At 40.6% G+C, this 27,869-nt stretch overlaps 1 protein-coding gene across 2 annotated transcripts; it reads right to left on the minus strand.

Annotated features, from left to right (window-relative positions):
* Nucleotides 1-13: 13 nt before the first annotated feature.
* Nucleotides 14-27,843, minus strand: usp33 (ubiquitin specific peptidase 33). 2 transcript variants are annotated; one of them, XM_087832221.1, is made up of 24 exons: nt 27,678-27,843; nt 18,849-18,947; nt 18,654-18,707; nt 18,483-18,545; nt 14,760-14,909; nt 14,475-14,583; nt 11,859-11,928; nt 10,269-10,382; nt 9,151-9,229; nt 7,560-8,004; nt 7,307-7,447; nt 7,003-7,118; nt 6,564-6,736; nt 6,371-6,441; nt 6,240-6,273; nt 6,094-6,139; nt 5,801-5,981; nt 5,514-5,640; nt 5,168-5,337; nt 3,215-3,296; nt 2,991-3,099; nt 2,160-2,262; nt 1,404-1,472; nt 14-1,214 (listed from the first exon to the last, which is right to left on the minus strand). In XM_087832221.1, exons 2-24 carry the CDS (start codon nt 18,930-18,932, stop codon nt 1,057-1,059), a joined length of 2,748 nt encoding a protein of 915 aa, XP_087688347.1. In that variant the 5' UTR covers nt 18,933-18,947; nt 27,678-27,843; the 3' UTR covers nt 14-1,056. The 2 variants fall into 2 exon arrangements, with proteins under 2 accessions (XP_087688347.1, XP_087688348.1); XM_087832222.1 differs by lacking the exon at nt 2,160-2,262 and having other exon boundaries at nt 1,077-1,214.
* Nucleotides 27,844-27,869: the final 26 nt, after the last annotated feature.

Below are 27,869 nucleotides of genomic sequence, written 5' to 3' on the forward strand. Positions count from 1 at the left end.
AGCATTCAACATGTTTTCATCAAGTTTTAATAGTGTCAGCCAGCAAAAATCAGAATAGATCTTACTCATATGCAAAAACTTAGAGTACAGCATTTTGTTGACTCCCTAATCAGCCAACACATTTAAGCAACACTATGCCCATACACAAAAATAATGCCTTTAATTAATCAGATTGCTCATTATGTTGCTGATTACATTACTACAATGTGCTTTCTGCAGCTGTACAGTTTTAGTGAAGACAGATCTGGATTTGCGTGCACATATCATGAGCAGCTTTGCATTTACATGCACTTACATGTGATGTTCCACTAGGATTTTAATGTTCGGAGCATGCATTCTTAAAAAGTCTGCCTGCCACGTTTCCAGAAAAAAAAAAAAAAAAAAAGATAATAATAATCTATTGACATCATGTTAAATCACTCCCTTCTGTTATAAATAACCAAGTGCTGAGTCTTGACCAACATACTATTAGTACTGGTACATTCAAATACAAACCAGACATCTGTGTGAGCATGCCAATTTGTACTTCTACAGAACAGTGCAAAACACAAAATTCATTCCTGAGACTAGTCAGCAATTAGTCCCTTCATAGCCCCAGTGTCACATTTTGCTTTCCTTGTCATTTAGTGAATAATACAACAGGAAATAAAAAATATGTGGTATATCTACAGCAAGATGTATTGTGATTCATCAGTATCGGCAACACAAGACACATGGACATAGAACATGTGCTCATTTGGTCAAAGAAGAAAAAAAACAAAACAATATGGCATTCAGTGGAATTTCTTTTAGCTGCACATATTTTAAATGCTTGGTTCTGAAAACCTGAAACATGAGTACTACAGTGCTAATAGAAATTTAAGAGCTTTTTATACAGATTTGTACAACATGACGACCCTTTTCAGTTAATTCCCTCTGTCAAAGGCTGTCACGCAGGAGTAAAGATGAGGTCCCTTGCTTGGATGCTTTTGAAACAAAAAAGTCAAGTGCAAAATAAAAGGCTTTCCGTTTCTTAAACGTTTTCGATGTTGTTGTGGTGTATTGTCAAGTGCTCGATTAAACGGAGCGAGTCTCCACCTCGATCTTCTCCTCTGATTGCGACGACTCTACTTCCTGGTGGCTGATGTTCGGTCGAACCGTCAGCAGCGGACCACCGCCGTAGATGGAGTGGAGGAAGTTCCACGTTTCCTCAGAGATCTGTCCTGAATCTGCTCCTGTAGGGTCGGTGCAATCACAAACGTATACATCGTAAACGTCAGCAACAGGAAAAACAGCTCTACAGTCCACAGCATCTCTGCAAGACTTGTTTGATGCTTTTTAAAAACCCATAATAAAATATTCAGACATACATTTCCTACTAAAGCAGAAGAAACAGAATTACAACTTAAAAACGTTGCTTGTACCTTGTTTGAGTGTTAAATGGCCGTTCTTGTTTACTGTTATCTTTGAATTGTCGATAGGTCCCGGTGGGTCTGGAAAAAGACGAAGAAAAGAAAATTAGTTGTGAAATTACATACATCAGTAACCGAGTTATATTCTCATATCCTAACTGTATCAAAGAGCAATGATGTTAAAATGTCAAATGCTTTTGTCACACTACAAAAAAGCAATATCTGCTCCCCATTTGCTACAGAGAGAAGACAAATATTAGAGGAGCAGAAGTCAAGAGAAAGAAAAAAAAAAGGACATTTGCAGGCGTGCCAGATGCAAGCTGTTATAAATAGATGTGACAATACAAAGTAGGGGAAGCAAAAAGAAAAAAAATATGAGGACAAGTGGAACACCAATGAAATGCATTTTGACGCTTCATTTTGCTGGAGCAGGATAGAAACCCGACTCGGGGGACTAAAGCGAATTCTTTGAAGAAAAAATCAAAAGAAGGAACGGGGACTCCACAGTTTCTTTTGAAAATGAGCTGTTTGTAAAAACCTGAGAATTTGGATTTTCTATAGGGAAAAAAAAAGAAAAAAAAATCTATTTGCCTTTTTTCCCCCCCATATGTCGATGAAAACGTATAGACTGGCAGTTTGTTCCAGAAACTCTGTCTCTCCATAATAAATCGCATGGAAAACATTTAACCTTTTTAATCAGACATTTAAACAGGACTAGGGGGTAGAGTGGGGTGGGGGAATGGAAAGGCAAGACCACTGTCCAATTACCATTGTCTTTTCCTTTGACAAAGCCCTCCCACTCACGAAACCACTGCATGCTGATGCAGTATATGACCACTGGAGACTCCTCCTCCTGGAACGCCTTGTTCAGCTACAGAGGGAGCAGAAGGAGCCAGAGAGAGGGAGAGAGGAAGTGGGGGTGGAGTGAGAGGTAGAGACAAGAGGGAGGACGCAAAGGGGTGGGGAGGGGAAAGAGGAGGGGTAAGTGGGATGGGATAGGGGACAAAAAAAGGAAAAAAGTAAGGATGAAAGGATTGAGAGGAAATGGAAAACCAAATCAATTCTCTCTGCTAGTTACTCCAATTAGAAGACAGTCTTAAAACCACACTGCACCAGTTTCATCTCTCTTGGAAAAAGAAAAAACATGACACATTACTTGTTCTTCCTTTTTAGCTCTGTCTTATAAACACACACACACACACACACACACACACACACACACACACACACACACACACACACACACACACACACACACACACACACACACACACTTATCTCTATTCTGAGCAGCTATTGTGTGAGTGGGCACATTGAGCAGGCAATAACAGCTGCATCTGTCCCAATGCATTAATGATAAGGCTTTCATCTGGCTTGCACCTCTCATCTCCTGCTGGGGTGAACAGCATCAACACATGCAGCCTATCAACTGGTTAAATAGACTGAAGAAAAGGGGCCTATACACACCTATGAGTCCTGGCTGCACTGACACACCGTGCATTAAAACACACACATACACAAACCAGTTTTGAAACTATCTAAATAAAGCCGCTGCTTGGACGGTTTTTCAGGTGAGGTGAGGAGTGAGTGGGTGCTTACCCTGACAAACATGTCCAGCTCTTGCTTACGCCTTTTCTCCAGCTTTTCTATCTCAGTCTGGCACGTGTGGCAGACATACAGGTGGTTGACAGCCGGTCCCCCTCCGTACCTGCGGGAAACAGTACATACAAGCTCACACGTTACTTCAGCCAAAGGAATCGCTGGATCTGAAGATGCTTAAAGCCTCCAGCCAGTCTGAAAGCGGCCGTGTCGACTTCGTGTACCTGCTGTAAAGGTGATCCCACACGTTCTGTGGCAGCATCACTACCAGGTCATCGATGAATGTCGCTTTGTTGGGCGGCACACCTGATGAAACGCAGTGAAACAGCAGTCAGACGCTTGCAGTGTAACATTTTATTTTACATGAAATGCAACAGCTCGCATGGTTACAGATCAGTGGTGAGCTTAAACAGGGCAAGAAGCTCAACTATGCACAATTCTGTCAAATTCACTGCTCAAACTCTGCTACCACTATCATTAAATATTCTTCAATTTCTCCTTTTTTCACACCCCCAGAGCCTGTTATTAAAACTTCTTCCCAAACTGCATGTCTAAACTCCCCGCAGGGTGCGAGACTATGAAAAAGATTATGTTTTAGATCTCCACAGAAAATTGTTTATTTTGCTCCAATTTTTTGGCTTTTTCTTGAAAAACACTTCAGATGTATTTATTACAGCCTGTGAAAACCCACTGTTTAATGTCAATTATAGCTCCAGATGGAACTTTGATTTACTGTATTAATTAGGGACTAAAAGAGTTTTTGAGCTTAAGAGTCTAAAATTCAGGATACGGTGGCAATTCATTCCTAAATTTCCAGATTCTTAAATCACCTCTCTCTTTTGATCCAACTATTAAACACCAAATAGGTTGAATAAGCCTGTAAGATTTATTATTTATTACACTTACAGGTTATAGGGTCTCATTTCCTTCTCCTTTAAGCTAGGTTACACAAATAATTTATACAGCAAAGCTGACCTGGGTTAATTAAATGTTTGCTGACTTTTAGCAAGTCTTTTTAAAACAGCAAGATCAAGAAGGAAATGAGAGTAGGAAGAAATAACAACCCTTCCATATCGCTGCAAAAAAGCTCTTTGAATTCATTTGTCAGCTTAAGTTCATCTTGACATGTGAGAAAGATATGAGCAGCAGTTTCCCCTAGACTGAAAATCTACACTGCTGCTCCCCCAACCCTCTTGAATATTTCATTGGGCCTTGTCTTATTGATTTATAATAGGCAAAATTTAATTAAGAACCTCTAATATTAAAAGGCAAACAACAAGGCTTGCAGTAGGACCCTGCAGATACTGAAGAATGTGGGGGGGAAAAAAGTGAACGTGCAAAAAAGCACTGAAATTTTGATGCAACGTGAAAGCCGAGATAAGATAATGAACCAAATAATGAAAAGTGACGTGTGAACCCTAAATAAATCTAAAATGATCTTAATTCCTCAGTGTACCAGGTAATTAAAGTCTTTAAATTCGCTTCTTTAATCTAAGATACTTTGACTAAAATGAACAATTCAAAGAAAAATTAGTGTTTTTTTATGTCTGCACCAGCACCATTTTACAGCTGTTTATTTCAAAAAGTCCTCCTGGGAAAACATGCAGCCAGAGCTTCTTGATGGAGGCTTAGTGTGTTTTTCATGGCACACTTGAACAGGAAAGTGAAAATAAGCTGTGATGTTTTTGGCTTTGCACACAAAATAAAACAACTGGCTGCACTGCCACAAAGCAATCATGGTTTCACTGCACTGATATTATCTCTGCTTATGTACCTGACTAGCCAGTTATTATGTGCTTAGGTGCTGGTGACTACCAAGCAGGAGGGAGAAAGCTGTAAGTGCTTATTTACAGTGTGTAAACACATTCTCTGTTCTGCACAATTTTTTTTTCAGTTGCGTCACTTCCATTCGCATGAACCCTTTTAGGACTTTTTTCTCCTTTCTCTGCTAAAAACAGAATGAAGGATCATCTTCACAGAGAGAAGAAACCCCTCCCCCTCTTCTGAAGTTGGAAATGCCTTTGTCATAATCAGAAATCCAGAGCGAGAACAAAAGCCAAAGCTGTGTCAAAGTCAAAGCAAAACGTTTTGCACAAAGCATTTAGACACAGGGCGAGGAAAAGGACAATCTGACCTCCGAGTGGCTTCAGCAGGAAAACTGACATTTTCATACGCACCTCCATGCAAACACAGGAAGTCATCATTGGAAATGGGCCCTGGCTCGGCAAATGTCTTGAACTTGTTAAGCCACTGGCGGGAGACGTAGAACTGCAGAAGGCTGGGCTCCATCATGTTGAATAAGCCCGACACCCTCCTACGTTCTTTCACTGCATCCTCATTGCTCTTTCTGGGACAGAAACAGATCAAATATTAATCAGTATTTTAGATGAATAAGCAAAAGTACGATCCAATTTTTAATAGCTGAGCAGCGTAGTGAATTTTAAAATGCTACAGAGATAAACGAGAGCTTGTTTTTACATTCGTTCAGGTAGGAGTTATAGAAGTACAGTGTGCTAGGCTTACTTATAAAAGAGCACGTAAGCTTCAGCATTCTGGACACAGGCTTCAGACACCTCAGTCACACTTTGGTCGTCAAATTCATACCACAGATTGTTCACATCATTCCTGCAATAGGCTATGTAGTGGCCATCTGGGAGAAGACAGGGGGATGTGTTAGAGCAGCATTCACAAATCTATCAAGTAAGTGTGAATTTTATTTCCAGGGGAATGAATGCAGGACACTCGTATGTGCCAAATGGTGGCAGCTGCCCTGGTCTCATGCAGAAAAGGGAGTGACTGCGCCCACTCACTGCTGGCAGTGCCATGATGACAGATGACTGACAGCAGGTCGTAGCTGGTGGTCTGGGCGGAGCTGTCTTTGGCCAAGAAAGGCTGCAAGTCCAGGCCTTCGAGGGGGAATGACACATGGGTGCTTATCTTGGTGGAGAACATCAGTTCGTGTCTGAAGCGCTTCAAGTGAATACACAGGATCTGAAGCAGGAGAATGAAAACATTTCTCATTTCAGAAGCTTGGCATTTGAAGACCTATTGGATAAATATTTGGATTTCTTCATCATATAAATATCTAGAAATGTCAGTTTACCTCTGGCAGACTTTGCATTTTACAAAATTTGACTCCATTTCGTAATCTATGAGGGGGGAGGGAAAAAAAGATCAATGAGAGGAGCAGTCATTGCAGGTGCAGTCCATTTAGATCTCATTTTAGTTAATGTGCAATAAATTACTCACTTCTTGCATTTTTCACAACTGTACATGTTATCTCCTAAGGGAAAAAATTAAAAACACAGAACAAACAATTATTGAGACATCATTCTTGATGTTTGTACTGGCACAACATATTTATCCACCCACCCGCTTACCCTTTAGCTCATCTCTGGCAAAGAAAGCTGCAAGGCAGTCTTGTAGTGTAACCACTGGACCCCAGAACCAACTAACAGGAGAAACAAACACAGAAGGAGGTGAATTTTAGACAAAAACAGAAAGCAGCTACTGAGTGGTGCCTGATGTAAAAATAAATAAATAAAAAATACAGCATATGGGTTATAGACACACCTCTTGATGTACTCCATGACAAATGCTATCCACCCCTGTGGTGCATAAGCTTCCCCACAGGAGCCAGCTTTCACCAGGGAGGTTTGGTGGGTGGATGAGTGGAGCTTGGCCAGGTCTTCCTTCCCTGGAATGGGCAACGAGATATCCTGGAAGTTCTCCAGGGTCACAGACACCTGACGGCCACAGAAGGTAGAAGTGTAATGTTTTGGGTTTTTTTGCTTTTTCATTTGTTTGTGTTTTTTTTTATAAGGATTTGTCGGGAACTGTCACTTTGCAGAATTATCCTTAAGGCAAAAATGTCACTGTGATCACAGATCATCTTTCCTCCCATCATCAGAATGGCATTTTTTCAACCTACTCCTCTGTTGTGGCTCAACATCTCAGCATTTTCATTACCATTTCAATCGGATCTAACAAAAAGACAACCAAAAGCACTAACCCGATCACAGGTGAGGCACTGTACTGAGCTGACAATGGTCCCGTCGAACACGTCTGAGATGATGCTGCGATATTTCTTCTGGCGCTTGTTCTTTGGCGGGGAGAATGTGGTCACTGCTGTGGGAAAGCAGACAGAGGCAGAGAAATTTGAGAATACAGTACAGCATGTCTCACACAAGAGTCAGCAAGGATAGTTTTGGGATACTGTTACCTTGCTAACCTCTTTATATTTACAGTTCTTATTCTGGGTACGACTCCCTCTCATAATGGAGATGAACTCGCTGGCACTAAACAAAGTTTAATACCTTTCTTGTGTGCCGGGTTCAGACTGGGCCAGCCAGAGGCTGCTTTGGGTGGACTGCTGGACATTTTGGGAATGTGCCCCTCCATGGGGACTGGACTTTGTGGTCTTGTAGTGTTTGGCATTTGGATATCTGGAAAGCAATCTGCAAGAAAAAAAAAAGACCAAGGTTTAGAGACTCTTAAGGTCATAAATTTAGCTGTGAATATCAAAAAGTCATCCCGTGAAATATGAGCCACCATTTCTCATGTGTTTACCTGACGCTCTGCCTTGAACCTTGATGGCTCCCTGGCTGCTGATAATAGGCGTGGTCTCTGTAGTGGTATCTACATCTTTGTCGATGTCCACTCCAGTGCTTCCACCCGTAATGCCATTAGTCCCGGAGCGATACAGGTCATTAATCATGTTCTTCTCCTTCTGCCACTCCCTATTGGCCTGAATCTCATCTTGCTCGGGAATCAGCATCTCTGCTTCGTTGGTGTCATCTATCAACGCATTCCCACCCTGCACTTCATTTTCGGCCCTCTCGCTGCTACCGCAGGACTCACATGACTGGAAGTCATTGTCTGACTGGCTATGGTTGTCCTCCTCGGGACTGTCGTCCATTGCGATGCCGTGGGACTGGTCGCAGGGCTCAGGTAGCTGGTCCTTCAGCTCTTCATGAAGCTGATCCATTAAGCAGCGCAGAAACTCCTGGGAATCCTACAGTGCAGTTAAACACAAAATATTAGCAGGGCAAGACATTTATTCTACTATCTTGGTCACCATAGCATGTGGAAAACAGAGCTCCTTATAACTCACCATTTATTCCTCCAATATATTACTGAGTTTGACAGGCAAAGTGAAGCACATCTTCTTCCAAATTACATAAAACAACCACTTCACCTCTGTGTTTATCCCAATTCTGATCACAACATCTGAAACCAAATGCTCATGAACGTGTAATCAAAGTTAATGAACCTCAGACATCCAATCTCCCTCTTCAAGCCAAATGAACTCTCCTCTCACAGGAGCTGGGGAATGTTAACTTCATTCAGAGCGATGTTTAATCCAAGTCTGTGCAGCCCAGCGTGGCGTGACAAATGAATACTCTTCAGCTAAAACCTCTGAACAAACAGTGGCCAGCCAAGAGGAAACAGGCCTCTTTTATCAATTCACCATTCAGGCTTATAAATCCGTTATTTACAGACACCAGCCAAAGACACAAAGTGCTTCAATTTAACTTCTCTGAAAAAACCTTTATGTCTATAATGCACAAAACTTTGCTTTCAAGTGCCAAATGGAATCAAATCAAGCAATTTACCTTTAGACCAGATGTGTGTGTGTGTGTGTGTGTGTGTGTGTGTGTGTGTGAGAGAGAGAGAAAGTGCATGTTAGTGACTGAAAAGGCAGAGGATTCGGTTTAGCGGAGTGAGTCCTTTGAGCTGGACAAAAATGTAATTTCTGTAAAAGGAATAAGAATAGAGTGATACGGAGGGAAGGGGAAATAAGAGAGACTATAAGATCTGGGGCATCTTAATAATCTGGGGTCAGACTGATAATAACCCCAGCTCAGCACAAAAAAAACAATAAAATTATCAAAAAGAAAAAGAGATTAATAATAGGCCTATCACATTATTATAAAAAGCAAATGATCTTTCATCATATTTCAGACAGATATTATTATTTCGTACAACACAGTCATCGAAGGTTTGCGTCATATCACCTGCCGACTTTATGACAAATGAAAGACTCAAATATGCTGTTTGGCTCTAGAAAAAGGCTCAAACTGTGACCCCATGTTTTTTGTTTTGTTTTTTGCAGTAATGAAAACATTGCACATTCATTTCATCATCTGGGATGACCCACCTGCTGAGCGTATCCTCTAAACATGGGGTTTATGGCTTTGATCCCCTGGAACAAGTTGGTTGGGACCACATAGGAAGGTCTGCAATGTGAGAAAACAGCCTGATTTAAAGAAGTACTTTTTTTGCAGGGGTCACATGTAATGTTGAGTGTGAAATTAGAAACAGCAAAACTGCTCTCATGTGATAGACTGTATATTAAAGATGGACACAATCAGCGTGATTTTATCCATTGTTTTGCAAAGTATTTAAAGTTTGAAATTTTTTTGCCGTCGCCATCTCAGCTTTGACAACAACAGAGGGCTGGATCCAACTGAATGGCTTCGTGTTGGGCCTATAAGTAATTTTGCAGAATATGACTGTGTTGTAGCAGTGTACTGCCACCAGGGGGGCAGTGTAAAAATAGATAAAAGAAACGTTGTTGCCCAAAGTCATATTAAGCAAAGAACTTCTTTGTAGTGAAGTGAAACTGAGTGTAAAAACAACAAACTGTCTATCACAGCCAACACACTAATTTTGTTCCATTATTTTACTGCGTTTCCTGTTTAAGTGAATTTTTCAACCAGTCAGCAATCATCATCAACATCAGGCTGCATGCCGTCATACCAAAATCCAGAAAGAACTGAGCCTAAAGTTGAGAGACACTGCGTGCTGATATGACAGTGACTTGTCAATCACAAGCTAGGTCTGTCTAAAAGTGCTCCAAGCCTTTTTGTCCATTTTGACTTAAATGAGGAGAATAATTGACAATACACATATCATTTTGTATTCATTAAAACTCAAAATTTATAAGAGACCATGAATTAATGGATCAATTGGGAAGTAAGGTCATTTTTCCACACATTTTTTTTTAGTGCTGTAACGAGACTAACGCTGACAGCACAAATTCTTTTATAATCAAACTTTTTTTTGAATTCACAGAAGTTGCCCCTGCTGGCCACTGGAAATAATGCAGGACTTCCAGGTCTGAAAAGTGACCTGCATCCATCTTTTATATACATTCTATGCGTCATTTTCTAAACATCTTACTTACGACTGGGGTGGTAATGAAAGCGACCCTGAATTCCAACTGTGGCATGGAGGCATGTTAATATTCATTCAGTCATGTAAATAACCAAATACCTGTTCTTGTGCCACAGATCTGACACCAGCTTCTGGTAGCTTTTGCAGAGAGCGGGCTTCTTGTCCGTCCTCACCAGGCCACCACATTCTAGAAAAAACTGTGTCAGGGGTGGGCTGCAGAAGGAGGGGGACAAAAAAAAAAAAAGGATGAATATATCACATGCAGGAATAAACAAGCCTTTACCAAATACTGTCCTTCAGCAAAACAGTTTGTCATTGGTTGTCATTACTGAAGAGTAGAGTGAAGTGTGTAATTTGAAAAAACAAAAATGTAACAATCAACTTTGACACAGGCAGAAAAACAGAGCAAAGAATTATACTGCATTATTATAATATGTAGCATTTGTAAAAAGCTTTTTTGATACCTTAGTATTATCATACTACTCAAGGTTAAATGTGTGTTTTCCATTAGACTCTAAGATTAAAAAATATTATAAAGAACAGAGATCCAGAGAGGTTTCATTCTGGCACATCTACATAATGTTGCCTTCACTTAATTTTTTATTCATTTCATTTAAATTCATACTTCAGTCATTGAGTGATATCACAAATTCCTAGAGGTTTTGTCTCATGCGAGAAACCGCCTCACACAGCTGAGAGTTGAAGGACATCAGACTGGCTGAAAAGAGAAACAGCTGAGGGGATTTTACTTGACGAATACAGAATGGACGGGAATTTGCACGAAAGAGACAAACTACAGGATGAATAAGGCATGGAGTGTTCCCTTCCCTTGGCAAGAGAAAAGTCCTTAGACTTGCATAATGACCCGAAAGTAACTGAGGAACGCTACACTCACACAAACAGACATCAAAGCGAAGTTTCAGGAAAAGGTCCCTCCTTCTGCAGCTGCGTGAGTCAGTTCTTCCTATTTTTGGAATGTGATTTAGATTGCAAATTTTGACCCACATCTTTTCCCATTTTTACTTATATCCAGACACAGCATCATCCATTTAATTTAAACATTTACTGGCCCGTGGGTAGATGGTATTAGAAAGAAAGAAGGGCTTTGCTTTGCTGTTCCATGAAAAATAAAAGCAATAAGACAGCCTCGAGGTTTGTTGCAGAGCTCTAATTTAAGTGACCACCGCAAATAAGCCAAATATGAGCAGTGAATCACACAGATTGGCACTTCAATAAACAATAAAAAGATGAGGCAGACTGGAAGAAAAACAGTAAAAGAAAGAGGGAAAAAAAAGAAAGAAAGAAAGAAAGAACGAAATGGTGGGAAAGGAGCAAGAAACACATGAGGAGAAGCAACAGAAGACTTGTGGGGGGGTTAGAAGAGTTGGTGTTCATCTGTAAGAGAAGACCCTACAGGGAACTCCAAAAGGCCATTTCTGTCATCTCAAATGGTGCACTGCAGCAATTTTCACTCAGCCGTCACTCTCTCAAATGAGCACAGCCGCGGTTGTTTCTCACAGTCAATAAGAGGTAGTCAGACGGTGTATAAAACAGCAAATGGCTATTGAATAGGCGCGTTAACAGTGTGAGAAATGAGAGGAAAGTCAGACGAAGAAAAAGCTGTCTGCGCAGGAACAGTGGGATAGACAGGTAGATGCAGGGACAGAGGTGGATAAACAGCGGTCTCACCAGTTGGACAGGGCCTGGAGGGCAGCGTTCATGTAGCAGGTGTTGCCTATATTCTTCAGTCCTGTCAGACCTGACGGAGACAGAGCACACCGGGGAAATTAAAGCAAGCCTTTCATCAACTCCTCGTAAATTTTAATGGCAGACAGAAAGTGTCTACATTTTCACAAGACCCGTTTCATTCCTGAGATTAATATTTTACAGCAGGGGCAGGAAAAAGTGCCTGCCTAGTGTATTTTAGACACAGCTGCTGTGGTCTGTGGTCTCCACCCCATTACACAGCTCATATTAATGGATTTTATCGCTCCTACTACAATTCAAAGTCTTATTTCTGTTTGGGGTATAATAACAATGGTCTAAGTTCTACAACTTCATTTGCCATAATGTTTTGGGGAATGCAAGCGAGAACCTATGTTTCTATTTATTCTGAGTCCAGCCTTCATGAGTTTTGTTGCACAGCCACTGCACAAACCACAACAAACAAGGTCCCAGCATGCACTTGTCTCTTTCACCTTGTGAAACCATGGCCACAGGTGGTAAAATGTAGAACAGAGATGTGCTTCATTACTCAAATGTTGCACCTATAACAGCTGATTTCTTGAGTATATACACAACAACAACACTTTTGACAAACCCCCCAAAAGAACGAATTTCCACTGTTACACACCAACATTCAACATGGAAGCTTCTGGGATGACAATCCCTCCCATCCACAGGGCACAAGGCAGTCAGTGAATGGTTTAATCAGTATGAAAATTATGTCTGATGGACAGTCACCAGAACTTGACCTAATTAAACACCTCAGGAATATGTGGGTCCAGTGCCTTCATCAAAACACCAAATGAGGGAACATGCGGTGCTGAATTGTGTCCATTCCTGCTGTAGCGGTCCAGAGGTGTGTTTTCCTTTTATAAATATGTCGCCCACATATACGACCAGCCTGTTCTGCAGAGCACATTAGTTTTCAAAGCGTATTCACCGTGCTTTCTAATCATATGATCTGCATGTGTGACAAAAATATCTGTGAAGCAGTGCCAGTGCCCGAGCTGCACCACATGAGGCGCAACATAACATATGTCATTTGGTGGAGCCTGTGTGCAAACATTACTTCCACAGTGACTTTGGTGGGACAGAGCTGACAGGAACCCACTGAGCTGCACTGCCGCTCATAGTCCTGCTTAGCGGCATTGTGCAGTTTAGCACAGTTTTTGGCACCGCACGTCATCCTAATTTACCCTCATCTGCAGATTCACAGCTGCAAGTAAATCATTGTTAGTTGATTTTGTTTGTGTTTTAATATATGTTTCAGATGACTAAAGGGGGGGGATGGCTAGGCAACAAATTAGCTGGCTTTTCTCAGCTCTAGTTATTTGAAGACTGTTTGGTGCATCAGAGCAGCTAAAAACACTCATCTTATTGCAGAAATTTACTTCTCTGTTTAATTACATTCATAACATTCGCTTTGAACTAAACCACCTGCTGATTACCGAGCTCTTGCATTTGAGGTGTTCATCTTTAATTTCGTCAAACTTGGATTAAAGAGGCGATAAAACATAATTAAATTTTTGTCACCTCACTGACTTCAAAAGTATTTGATTTTAATAATTAAAAAGGTGTCTAAGGCAGCAGAGCTTCGACTTTTAATTAGAAGATTTGAATATAAAACTGCTTCACTTACGACCTTTAAGCCGTTTTCACTAATGAACACAGGACACTGTCCGCAGCTGAACTCTCTCTGCAGAAAACAGGCAGAGATGCTGTCTGACTGTTTTCAGACACATGAAAACAGTCAGACGGCACAAATGACTCCGCTCGTTCACTGTGCAGTTGCCTGCTTCCTTCAACTGAACATTGCACAGACTTCATACTGGGGAGCTGGCACGTTGAAGCATGTTCAGTGTTTGATCTGAGCGTGCGGGACATGTACCTCTCATATCTACCTTTGTTGGTTAATATTGTGAGAAACTGATTGCAAGTTTGCCAGTTTGTTGAACTTATACTTCACATTTTTGCAAAGGTCTTGACTGATTTTATTTGCTTATTGTGCCACACATAAAAGCAACAATGTTGCCACACATAAAAGCAACAATGTCAGCTCAAACAGGCTACTGGACATCTTTAACCTTTACCTAGCAGAGTGTATAATGGTAATTAATAACAACTCTGGACCAGATAATTCTAACTACCATAAAAGTCCAGCCATCAAATGTGGACTTTTCTTTGGGCTTTCAAAAGAGGAAAAATTTCCATTTTGTGTACACAGTCAGAAATCAGGACATATCAGCTGAAGCAAATTTAAAAATGGTCTTCATCGACCCGAAAACCAGGGTCAACAAACACAAATCAATAGATTACAGCACATGAATATTTCATGAACTGCTGTATGACTGTGTTAAAACTAAATCTGCTTAAACTGCATTGCTGCAGTAAACACCACCTCTCGTGGCAGATGTTATGTTTTTTGGCCGTCTGCCACAATAAATGGATGTGTTTAATATAAAATCTAAACTAGCTGTGTTGATTTGAATACTTTAATCTGAAAATGATAGTATTCATTAATAAGATCTATCAGCCAACTCTTTGTGACACTGATGTGGTAATCAGTTAAACACAGCTCACCTCTGGCACGTATGTCGTCTTCCTCTTCCATCTCCATGTCTATGTCTTCACAGCCACCATTAGAGGGCACTCTCAGGGAGGTAGGACTCCCAGGGGCCTTGTTGCCATCCTGTAACAGACACACATAAACCTTATAATAAAAGATCTTGTCTAGGAAATAAATAACTACAGTTTAATTGTTACTGGTGGAATTCCTCATTCGGGAATATGTAAACCAGCCTGTTCTACAAGTAAACCGTATCTTCAAGCTGTGAGATAACAATAGAAAGGAAGCCTGGCTCATACCTGACCCACGTTCTGCGGCAAGGGGAGGGGTTTGCTGTTGCTGTGAGGCGAGTGAGGACCTAGTTTACGCTCCAGGAAAACTTCTTTGCCACAGGCGTAGCACCACACACGAAGCGTGGTCAGGTTCACCGTGAGGTTGTGTCTCGTGTCCTATCCAAAGAAATAAATTCTATTAAGACACGTGTCAGAGCTCAAAAACAAAGTTTAACAAGAACACTGTTAACAGGAGCAGCTGACACACATGCCCCTGCTTCATAATCTTCAGCGCAATCTAACAACCAGCATCTTGTAAAATGGGCGGTGTATATATATAAAATATATATATATAATATATAATATATAAAAACTAAACGTCTCTCCTGGCAGCTGGACTGAAGTTATTCTGGGAACAGTCCAACTAAATCATGGGGTGAATAAACTCATGACTTTTCTTCTCAAATTAAATTAATTTGAAAGAGAGTTTGCTTATTTAAAGTAATTTAAAATAAGACACACTACCTTTATGCAATTTCAAATCCACCTAACTTCATAGAACATTAGTGCAGAACTAGTTTGAGTATATTATCCAAATTATTTTGTTCCAGGTATAATTTGTAGATCCTCCCTAAGCACGCTAATAAACTGATACTTTAATAGCACCTTTCTACTCAATTCAAGCACTCAAAGCATTTCCATACTACAAGTTTCATTCAACCAATCACAACAAACAATGATACATCCCTTTTATCTATGTCTAAGTGCTTTTTAATTAAACATTCACAATAAGGATAGGATACAATCACTGAATGTCTGTGTTTCTGTTCAACATGTGGCTTGCAGAACAGGCAGATTATAGATTGTAGCTTAATGAACCATCAAAACATGAGCAGGTGACAGAAGTAATTTGTCACAGGAAACAAAAGGCAATACAATAATATTTTTTCTTATTTTTTCACATCCCTTCAAAGACCTGTTTCAAGTTAAACCTGGATTTTAGGCTAGGGTAAGAGTCTGGCACTTAGTTGTGATGGTTAGATTTCAGGGCAAGACACTTAGGAATATTAATATCAATGAATGTACCCCTCCATTTACACAGAGATGGTAACAGGGAACCAAACCATCTGAAACTGGGCGCGGCACTTACACTGGTCCACAGTAATACACCACCCAAATTTGAAGTAGAAACAAAAAAAAAGGATAGACTTCAAAGTATTTTAACCACAGTCAGACTAAACTGGATGTCTCAAGTCAAAGGTGGAGATCAAGGCAGAGCGAAGGCTAAAGGGGAAACGTGGCCGAGTTCTGCTGACCCACTGCTGTTGGGCGGGTTGACACGAGACCGAATACGAGCAGCAGCACACACTGTATTATTCATCGGGCCTACATTAGCCTTCCCACAGCGGGGCAGAGCTGGCAGAGGTGACACACTAGACTGAGCACAGCCTCGAAACACCACAATTTAAAACATTTATAAAGGGAAGCATGCCAGGTGGGGCATTCATAACAAACTGAATTCACAGAGCTTTACAGCATGTTTTACCAGCATATATAATATTTAACTGTTTTAAAACTCTATTTAAACAAATTCAGCTCCTTGTTGATCATAATATTGCGTGAGAAAAGGGAATAATGCAGTAAAACCTGTCCAATCACAACAACTCGTGCCTCGTTCTCAAGCTATTTTCAAACTAAAACTACAAACACATTTGTGGTGTTGTGGCAGCGTTGGCCGCAATAAAACATCTGCTTTACCCTGTGATTGTCATAAGGAGGTGGTTGGATCTAGTTTTGTGTGTCAAATAATTAAAAAAAAACCCAAAAACATTTGAAGTCTCCTTCCTAAGCCTCTTCTGTCTTTAAGAGTGAAATAACTGAGTGCTAGGAAATACAAGAGGCTACCATTCTTCTTCTTGTGATCCAATCAGGAACTACACTTTCAGAGTACCGGCAGCTTGAAAGTAACTGGAAAGCTTAAAATAATTTTTTTGAAAGATGCAGGACTTTACTTTAAACATCCGTTTTTAAATGTATAGTGGAGTTTGAAATACAAACAAAAGCAAATACCTATTTAAAGCTAGACAGTGTGGTATTCATAGGAATAACTGAGTATCCTCCACTTTGAGAGACGGTGATAACTGGAATTAAAAGTGCAAAATTAAGAAGTTGAGAAAGCAAGAAATGAAAGATTTTTGTTTCCCTTCCTCTTCTCACTGGTTTTGCTGGGGGGATATTTTAAATCATGTGACTGTAACTGAATGTGAGATGCTACAGCGGTGCCAGAGGGATTTAATAACACAGTATGAGCGAACAAGTCCACTGAGTCATCAGTCAGTCATTATCTTCCTGATGTATGTACTGAAGCATCACATGCACCTCAGCACTGGTAGCAGGTAACGACCTTAGACCACTTTTTACAGAATTTCAGCAGAATAGTTTGATTTCAGTGCTCAAAACCTGAAAAAAATGCTTATTTTTAAGCTGTTTATCCGCTTGCTAATGTGCCAAATAAGGCAAATACAACATGGCCAAAGTGGTACCAGAAATGTCAACACATATCAAAGGATGTTAACACCCTTCAAATTGATTCAGTCATAATATTAGTGAGAGGATGCTGCCAAAATGCATCGGAAACACATTAAGAAATTAAAAAATGAAAAGAGAAAATCTGCTGCGAGCTGTGAGGATTATTCTGACATAAACAATCATCAATATCTTTCTTTTTTCCTTCTCTGCTTTTTGTAATTCTTTCTCTTGTCTTTACCTCCATGTAGTTTGACTTCAGGTAATAAAAATGTACAGATATTGAGTTTTGGTCAGCTCTGTGATCTATAGCTTGACAAAAAAAAAACCAAAAACATTATTCCCCTTTACTACTGTGTCACATACAATCTGGCAGTAGTCTCCATCACTGCGTAGTCAAGAGATTAAAATGTTTCTGTCCCCTCAGGGCTTCTGGAGCACTAATTAAGCATGGTCCCTATTCTTGAAAGATTTAGATGGCTTCAACTGGAAAGAAAAATGAAAGGGAAAAAAACAACAGACACACACACACACACAAAAGGTGGCTGGCGAGTACCGCAGACAGATGTCCCAGATAGAGGATGCATATTAAATTCATGAGCGATATCATTTAAAAATTGGCCAGCTAATATTAAATTTCTCCACCAGCACCCTCTGTATCCAATATCCCTCTTACAGCCTTTTCCAGATACAGACTTAGTAACAGCCAGAGCAAATTACATGTTTGCCCCTTTAGTCCTCCTGTCCCCACATGGCCCTAGCGTGCTGGAGGAAAAGCCTTAGTCAACAGTGAGAGCACCAGAGGGTGGATGAGCTGCAGGAGGGATAGTTACTGTAGCCATGGAACCGACAGTAATAGTGAGTCTCCTGCACTTCCCAGAGGAAAGGAGATTAATAATGGATGATCCACTGCTGAAACTGAACTGAATGTGTGGAGATGTGGCCAGACAGAGTTGGCTTGATGGTTTTTGAGAGCACGTGCACTTCAAAAAGCTAAAAAGATGCACACTCGGGCTCTTTGACGAAGAAAAAAACAATAAAAAAAATAAAAGTGATGCTGGAGGTGCTTTTATTGCAAGTCATGACTCCTGGGACCTGGTATTCCTGAACTACCATCTGTTCCTCATCGGCTTCTCCTTTGGTTGCATGTAATTTCGATTAAGTTGCATGTAATTTCAAATCCTGATACAATGGAAACACACTGGAAAGTCTGAGATGTCTCACCTGTGAGTGAACAGTGCTGTGGTCAGCATGAGATTCTCCACAACCCACGTAGGCGCATCCATTCTACGGAGAAAATTAAACAGGGGATGCAGAAAAATGAACGTGCAGTCTAATGCGGATACTTTTTCACTAAACAAGAGCAGCATTTTCCAGCAGCAAACATCGTCTTACCTCCAAACAAGCCCATAAATTTGGTCCACCAACTTTACAGTCTTGGCACTGGCCCTAGAAAAATGTGACACCCAGGTCAGGGTTATTTCATTTAAGGTGAGAAAGTACCAAAACAATAAAACCAGGCTTGTCATGCAGTCTTTGTTATGCTGCATAGCACTTTTAATACAACAGAGGGTGGAGAGGGTCACTCACATGAGATTTTTGAATAAGTTCTTCCTTGGTAATCTCACCCACGCAGTCCAGGTGGGGGCAGTCACAGCTGGACACCGGTGGCATTGCTCACCCACTGGTCTGAGGATGTGAAAGAGAAAGAAAAACAAACCAACAACATTTAGTCCATGACTTGCAATTTGAGTTGAGTGACTCAGAGTTAAAATGACAACAAAAAACAAAAACAAAAGAAGAAGAATACAATGGAGGGCTTCTTGTCTTAAAACTGCGCTTCTCAACCGTGTAACTGATAGCCGACAGTGTAACAGAGGATATATTTAAAAGAACAACTCTGATGACAAGCAAGACAGTCAGGCTTCGAGTAACCTGACTCATCGCCTCACAAGATGAATTTTTTCCATGGCTGCATGACTGGCAAATCCCCTTATTATCAGCCACTGACATGCCAAGCAGTGGATCATGACACAGTTGTCCAGCTCATGTCGAACAAGCAGTCGCATCATAAATGACTTTAATAATGACAAGGCAGACTGCTGAGATTCATGAACGAGTTAAGACCAAGCATCAACACCCAGGGCTGAAAAATAAATCTAGTCTGGAAGTGGAAAACAATGCCACTCCTCTAGAATAGCACAGACGCCATGAAAAGACAGCCAGCTTCCAGCGTGAAACATGAAGCCAGTGGTAAACAGTAAAACAAACTGGTATGCATCTAATGCTATTCTACTTTCTGAGCCACAGTCACACATATTTATATTGTGGTTTTATTCTATGGCTTTAAGAGGTTTTGTTCTGACAAGTTGGATCCATGTAGCGGTGCTGTCTTGTGGCCAGCAGGGGGCGACTCGCCTAGCTGCCAAAAGACTTCTGAAAATAAAATAAAAAAGAAAACACCCCTAGGCTCCCTTCCTCTACAACAGCAGTCCCCAACCTTTTTTGCACCATGGACCGGTTTATGCCCGACAATATTTTCACGGACCGGCCTTTAAGGTGTCGCAGATAAATACAACAAAATAAAACTGGTACCGAAAAAAAGAAAATTTATTCATAACACACGTGAAAAGACACAGGAAAACCAAGTTAACGATAAAAACGATAACAAAATAACGCTGAAAACCGATAAAAACCCTGAAAACCATACATTTCACACCTGAGCCTCAACTCTCGCGGCCCGGTACCAAACGACTCACGGACCGGTACCGGTCCAAGGCCCGGGGGTTGGGGACCGCTGCTCTACGACTTCTGTGAACACTTTCCTGATGACTTCACAGACTTAGTCGCCAGTTTCAAGTTATACTGAATAAAACATGTAGTTATTTTAAGGCGGTTATTCTAAAAGCCAGAAACAAATATCTAGGGTATATTATTGCCAAGAACCTTTGAGTGTCTGCTGTGCCTCAGTTTTACAGCAGGATCTATCACTGGTTTGTCCCATCTGATTTCAAAACACCATAATGGAGAGAACAAAAAACGTGTCTCATCCATCTGTATACTGGATTTAGGGGCAAAGGTTTAAACACCCACATGTAGCTGCTTCACCTCCACTAATTAAAGTCACTGAACTCAACCTCTCACTGTGTTTGCTGATGGTGCCTTTTTTTAATGGAATTAGCTGAGAAATAAACAAACACTGCTGTGTGGTACAGACTGTCCAGAAAGCCTTTGCTTCAGCTGTGCTAAGTGAAATTATCATATTTTGTATGGATGTCACTTAGCATCAATTAGCAGATGCACCTGGTCATACAGCTCAAGCTAATCAAGCTTGCTTGAGTTAGCTGATAACTTAACATATTAGAAATGAGAGAGTGTAGTGCTATCTTCCAACTCTAGAAATCTAATACTGAGACAGGCAGCCATGTTCATCTTTTATATACGGTCTACATTTAGTCCAAACCACCATAGGGTCCAGATGACAGCAAAGAAATGTCTACTGAGAAATACGCTTTGTAGAAGGGAATAAAAAAGGGTCACATTTTCACCGACAGCAACACTGAAATGAATGACACGTGTCCGACTTAGTTGCATGCCTGAAAATCTTGCATTGACAATAAACAAACTAAAATGAAAGTGAAAGTCACACCAATGATCCCAGGCACAGGCTTTAGATCACACTCCATTACCATTAGTGATGATGGTTAAATGGACAAGTTGACTGTGCTGCAGTCAGTTGATTGAGAGTCAGAGACGTTGATAGATTAAAGAGAAAACAACAAAACAAAGCCAAGATGTACTAATTAGCTGTGTCTAGAAGCCTATTTCCTGCTCTGTCTGATGGATGTATACAACATCATGCATCTGAGACTTCTCAAAATCAGTTTTCATTAGAGCTTATTGATAATTTAAGGTTTTCCCTGCAAATGAAAATGCTGGCACTTACCAAAGAGGTTTTGCCCAGCACCAAAGCAAAATCACCAGCAAAAACAACAGGAAAATATATAGACTTCTGCTATCTGGGGTAACGTAGCCTCTTTGCTTTAACTATAAGCAAATCAATAGTGCTTACATAGCTGATTTTGAACCAGAGGATAAACCCTTACTCATTCACAGACAATTTTGGATCCCATCAGCAACCATAACAGGTTATAATGATTGATTATTCAGCTTAGGCAATTCAAGTTTCAGTAATATAATATACATAAGATGTATCCAGCAGCGCATCAATCATGCTGCCAAAGTCTGCCAATAAATGACTAAAGCTCTTCCAAACTTCATCAAACACATTCCTGCACGTGCTGAAAATTATGATGCAATTATCATTTTAGTACAAATGAAGAGCAAAATCTCTGTACTTCCACTTTTCGGTGTGAAAAGAGGAAGCTTGACAAAGACATGAGGCCCGTGCAGTGGGATGCTGAGAAACTGCTGGAACTTTCCATTATTGGGCTCCTCGTCAAGGACGCAGTCGAATCCCCTACCCCGAAGAAACAAAAAAGAAAAAAAAAAGGCTCACACACTGACGCAGATGGCCTATAGGGGAGCAGGGGACGTACCGGTAAAAATGACAAGGGACGCTGGTGGCTCGGGGTCTGCCTAAGAAGCATTTCATCATAAAGCAAACGGCTGAGTGTGAGAGTTTGCCGGAATCATATTTCTCTTAAGTCACATATTACTCCATCAAACACTGGGCAACAGCTGTAAGATATTGACACATCATATTTTATAAAAGGGGAAAATAGAAAAGGCTGCAAATGAACAGGTGAAGGTCACTCCAAATTTTCAGGGACATTTTGGAGTGATCTTCTTGCTGCCTTTGGTTCAAATCCAGCTCTTCACAGGAGACTAAGTTTCTCTCAGAACAGATGGCTTGCTTTAAAGTAGCTTCTTTAGCTTATTTGACATCTTGTTAGCATGTGTTAACTCCTCCTGACAGTTTATTCTCCTTATCTTTAAGTGGTTTTGCAGTTTTGGCCACACCAGAACGTGGTCAGTTTTACCTCCTCACTGTCCTCCTCTCTATTAATTAAAAAAAATTTGATGTGTACTTTCTTTAAATTTACACTTTTATATTTAATTTGTGCGCAGCTATAGAAATAGTCACTGTTGTGGGGTTTTGTGAGCACAAAACCCCACAACACTGTTATGGGGTTCAGGTTCTGGGTACCGTCACTGGACAGAACAGAAGCATTAAAGAAACAGAAAACATTATTACACATTACACAAGTGATAACACTTTGCATTTCAGGAGGCACAAAAGCCGGTAATTTCACTTTTATCTGTAGTGTTCGATATGGACGACAACAGCCACTAAAAGGCTTAAAATAATAACTGCTTCTTTTTTTTACCTGAAAATACCTCTTTAGTCTTAAAACTTGTGTCTGCCCCAGACCAATGATAGCATCATTCACCACAAAGCTCCAAAATGCAGTTGTTGGCACAGGTTACAGCAGTCACATGTACTTACAGGGTGACTGAGAGTGCTTTATAAAAATATGCATTTTTCCTTTTTATCCAGCATTGGAATATTGTTTTCAGTTTCACTTCATTTTATTGATATACTCATGGTGTGCTTACAGGCTACTACACATCTTATTTGCCTTTACTTTATGATATTTTCTCCTTTAAAATATTCTACATAGCTTATCTTTTTTAATTACTATTATTCTACTTAAGTACACTGATTTCTGTCTAATCAGTCATCTCTTATGCACTTACAACTCCACTAACCTTCACAAAAGGTGCTATATAAATAAAGACTTACTGATTGATGACAGCAGATTCACTCAGCAGATTTAAACCACATTAATGATGAAATGACTCATACAGAGTGCCAAAGCATACACAATGTCTTTAAACCTATGATATACCGCTTTGGCTTGCCAACAAGCACAGAAGACACCTGTTAAGTGCAAACGTATCAGTAAAAAACAAAGAAATACACACAGGATATAGCTCCATCTATTTTAGTGCAAAGAGGAAGATGTGCATCCTCAAAACAGAGGGATGTACTACAAAGTAAGAATAATGGGTTAGTGAGGTATGTTGAGCTTAAAATCCGAACTTCCAGCGTCACAACTTCTTTTTACCTTCCTAGATCACCACTGTGACTATTGCTGCTCAAATAACCTGGTCTGGAACAGGTTAGCTTCAGAGTTTACTTTAAAATATGTATAATTATGCACCACATTTTCACTGATTCTCTTCAACACAACCAACAGCTCCATGGCTCTGGGCCAATAAAGTGATTGCTCTACCATATCTTATTGATTATGATAACACCAGTAAAAATGTTTATGAGATATAAATACCTCATAGCAATAAATCATTGCTGTAGCAACACCATGTGTTTATGTTCCCTGGTGTATGCAACAAGACAATACCGCACGAGCACACAAGATACATGTCAGCCTCCAGTGTTTTAGTAAAAAGGTACTTCAACAACTTCCAAAAAAGCACACTACTCTGGAAAATATGCAAGAAAAGTGTTCCCACCGCAGGTGAAAACAACTCATTTGTTTCACCACTCGAGGCAAAAACACCATTGAGTACAATCAGGCTACAAAGGAGGAGATGCTAGCAGCTGGAGATGTGTTACCCAAATGTACACAAATGTCTCCGCCAAGTGCCGCTGGAGCACTCGCTGGTTTGAATCTGCATGACAGGAATTGCAAATGATAAATGGAATTACTGATGCAGTTGCTGGAAAAGCGGGTCTTTAAGCAGCTGGTTGAAAGCTCAACTCAGGACACGAGATTCCAGTTGGAAAATATTTTTGAATTTACAAGGTTAGATTACTTTAGCTATTCCAAAACGTACGTGTTAATAAGTTATTTAATACTTTTACTTAACTTTGTCACGGGAAAATCTCCCTAGGCTAGTATTGCGCTTACATTTGATTTATGCTGCATAATGGTGTGTCACTATTAAATGGCCTGCATTTGTATAGCGCTTTTCTAGTCCCTAAGGACCCCAAAGCGCTTTACACTACATTCAGTCATTCACCCATTCACACACACATTCACACACTGGCGATGGCAAGCTACATTGTAGCCACAGCTGCCCTGGGGCGCACTGACAGAGGCACTATATTACTGCACTATAATGCCGCTGGCACTTTGTTTCAATAGATTTGCACTTTGAATAACAAACTGTGTCATCAATGACAGTAACTCATTAGAAAAGAGGGATGGAAAATGCTCTTCATTCGCTTACACTTATAAATGCTGCTGCCTGCGAGCATCAATAAAACGTTGGCCAGCATTTTTTCCTCGTATCATCAAAATTATTGTTATATTATTGTTGTTTCTTGGAAGTTGACCTATATCACCTTCTTCCCTAGTTTCCACTGATTAATTTTCCTCTGAAGAAACCTTGCTAAAATGAACTCTTTTTAATGACTTGTTTATTTCTTACAGTCAGTATTTTTCCATTAAAACACCAGTAAAAGTCCTTTGTAGAACAGTCTGTCTAAATGAGAAGAGCCAGCTGTTCACCTGCCATAAATTAATCATCTAAATTATAAATCTATTAATCCCTCTATATTCCGGGGGGGGGGGGGGGGGGGGGGGGATATTATATTACTGGGGGAATTTGTTCTATTTACATGTAACCTATTGAGTCACAGCTTACATATACTACCAAATGAAGGCCTGCAGTAAAGTTCATATTTCTCCCAATCTCCTCCAAAGTTTGTTTAACACAGACAAAAACACTTTGTCACCAAAAATATTCCATTTCACTTTGATCTGGCCATAGTCTAAGGCAGCGGTCCCCAACCCCCGGGCCTCGGACCGGTACCGGTCCGTGAGTCGTTTGGTACCGGGCCGCAAAGAGTTGAGGCTCAGGTGTGAAATGTATGGTTTTCAGGGTTTTTATTGGTTTTCAGCATTATTTTGTTATCGTTTTTATCATTAACTCTGTTTTCCTGGGTCTTTTCACATGTGTTATGAATAAATCTTCTTTTTTCCGTACCGGTACCAGTTTTATTTTGTTGTATTTATCCGCGACACCTTAAAGGCCGGTCGTGAAAATATTGTCGGGCATAAACCGATCTGTGGCGCAAAAAAGGTTGGGGACCGCTGGTCTAAGGGATTTCTACCTCTCCATCATTGAGCTGTGGTACAGAGTCAGGCGTAAACACAACGGGTTAGTTTTAATGTTTCTACAGATCCAGTTTAACATTTCAGAGCTCAAATCTGTAGCAGTCACGTTTTTTAGTAACTGTTGCGCTGAAAGTGCACTGAGTGACAAAATAAATATTAATTCACTGAGTCACAAAATAAATGACTTTCTGCAGTAATACTCTCAGCTTATAAAAGTCGTCTTTTTTGCATATCCTTTATAGACTTTTATCAGGAATTCCTCTGACCGAAGCAGGAGGCAGTCAATCGCAGTCAAGTGAGCGTGCACAGATCCTGAAGCAGAAAACCAGGTTTAAGAGAGAAAGCTGATCATTGTGATTCCCTCCCTCTTTGATTGTTTCTTCTTTTGTTTTTTTCCATTGTACAGCCCACAGACAACAACAACAGTATGAGGGGGGGAAGAAACCTCAGAAGTACACACAGGACATAGCTCCATCTCATTAGTCGGTGTTTGTGGTTAATGACATGAAGAGAATTTTGTGTTTTGTTTCAAGTGCTGTTTGCACTAATATTACTCTTCGATGCAGATGGAAAAAAAGATGCACATGTAGATGCATCATTACAAGCCAGGCCGGATCATCCAATAGCCATTCTGGGCACAAAATCACGGGTCGACGATGCTTGGGTTACTATCCAGGTAGCACATAAATGTTTTCTCTTCAATTTTAAGTCTTCTCGTTTCTAATCACCCAAAGAAACATATAATAAAACACTCAGCGACTAAACAATTAGTTCCAGGTCTGTCTTTGAGCAGAAGATGGTAAACATTTTGAGTTCACCTCAGTAATTAAAAGCAATCAGTTTATTTCTGACAAAATGTGATCCCCAAAACTAGAACTGCTGATTCATCCATCATCTTAGCAGTGAGAAAACAATGATAGTCCATTTAATATCTGACATTAGATATCAGATATTATAATTGACAGCGGGAAGATGGCAAATATTTCAGGGTTTTTCCTGCTCAGAGTGGACCTTTGGGGAACAATGCAAATAAGCACAATTGCTCTGCATATTGTTAGGCAAAAGAATTAACAGAATTGCATGCAAAGTTGTTAACATCATGTTTATCACAGTAAAGGTGGAAAGCCAAAGGTTTATTTATGCAAAAAAAAAAAACAAAAAAACAAAAAACAAAACCTGCATCTGTGTCTGGGTTTGTAGCGTCATGATCTGGTCAAGACAACAGCTCGACTGGGAGATATGAAAAGTTCATGTTCAGTCACGTGCAAGTCAATAAGCCTGCTTCCTCCCTTCATCAAAACCGTCTCTAAGTCGAAGTTAATAATCAATGACGCCTTTGAAACTAATTTCATTTCATACCAACACTAAATCCCTGCAAAGTGAAACAGGGCGAGGTTTCGTTCATCTTACCAGGCTCCTCGCAATTACCTGGACTTTGCGGCCATCCCTGCAAAAGCTGAAGTGACCTTAAACTCTGTAGTACACACCAGGAAAATCTGATTAGAAGCTAGTTTCACTGTCAAGCCTCGTGAGATTACGTAAAGCTGGTGATAGGAAGAGTATCTCGTCTAACAAACCTTTCTTTGCACCGTTTCACTGCCTCCGCCAGCAACGTGACAATACTACATGATATAAACTGTGCACAAAGGGGTGGCGCGGTCAGGGTGGGGCGTTAACCCGAATCTCGCACCACTAATGAAAGCAGCGATGCTGGCTGTGGCTGTAGCTGTTATCTTTAGGGAAATTTTGAAATGATAAGCAGCAACACAATAAACACCGGAAGGCGGAAAAACAACAACAACGCATGTAAAGCTTAACAGCTCACTTTAGCAACAGACTGTCTACAAATGGGTAGCATTGGCCATAATGTTAAAAAAAAGAAAAAAAAAACTCAGTTAAAATGGGCCATGTTTTAACTACTCTGGTTTAAAGCAGCGGGTGGTTTAGCCTCACGTAGATAAAAACAGTGAATACTACAGATGTGTGTGGCTTCGGCCTTGTCCAAAGTGAGCTGTCAAAACCAGTCGAGGCGTTGACAGCGTCACGGGCTGACTAGCACTATTTCGCTGTTAACCTTAGCATGCTAACGGCCACCCTAAGAGCATTTTATCTGACGTAATACCCACAAGGAACATATAAAAACAACAAAAGGTGAACGTATTACCCTCCAGAGACAGTGTTTAGGTGAAATGGTTAGCCACTGATAGCCGTCTCGTGCGCAACTTACTGGCTAACGTTAGCCTCCTGTGATCGGGGACAATCCCACAGTGACTACGGCACAGTCAGCCGCAACGTCAGCCTTCGGCCTTACCTGCTCGGTACCAAAGGACGCCGCTTCTCAGGTGGATCCGATGGTACTCCCGGTCTGCAACATAAACTCAGTCTGTACTTAGAGAAACATATTAGAGTGCAGTCCTTTCTTCACATTAACGATAACCGTCCCTGTCGCTCAGCGTGGTTGCTAACGTTACTGCTGTCCCCGCCTCTTTTCCGGTTTAAAGAA

Source organism: Neolamprologus brichardi, chromosome 18, assembly GCF_056152115.1.
Source record: "Neolamprologus brichardi isolate AB-2024 chromosome 18, ASM5615211v1, whole genome shotgun sequence".
NCBI lineage: Eukaryota > Metazoa > Chordata > Actinopteri > Cichliformes > Cichlidae > Neolamprologus > Neolamprologus brichardi.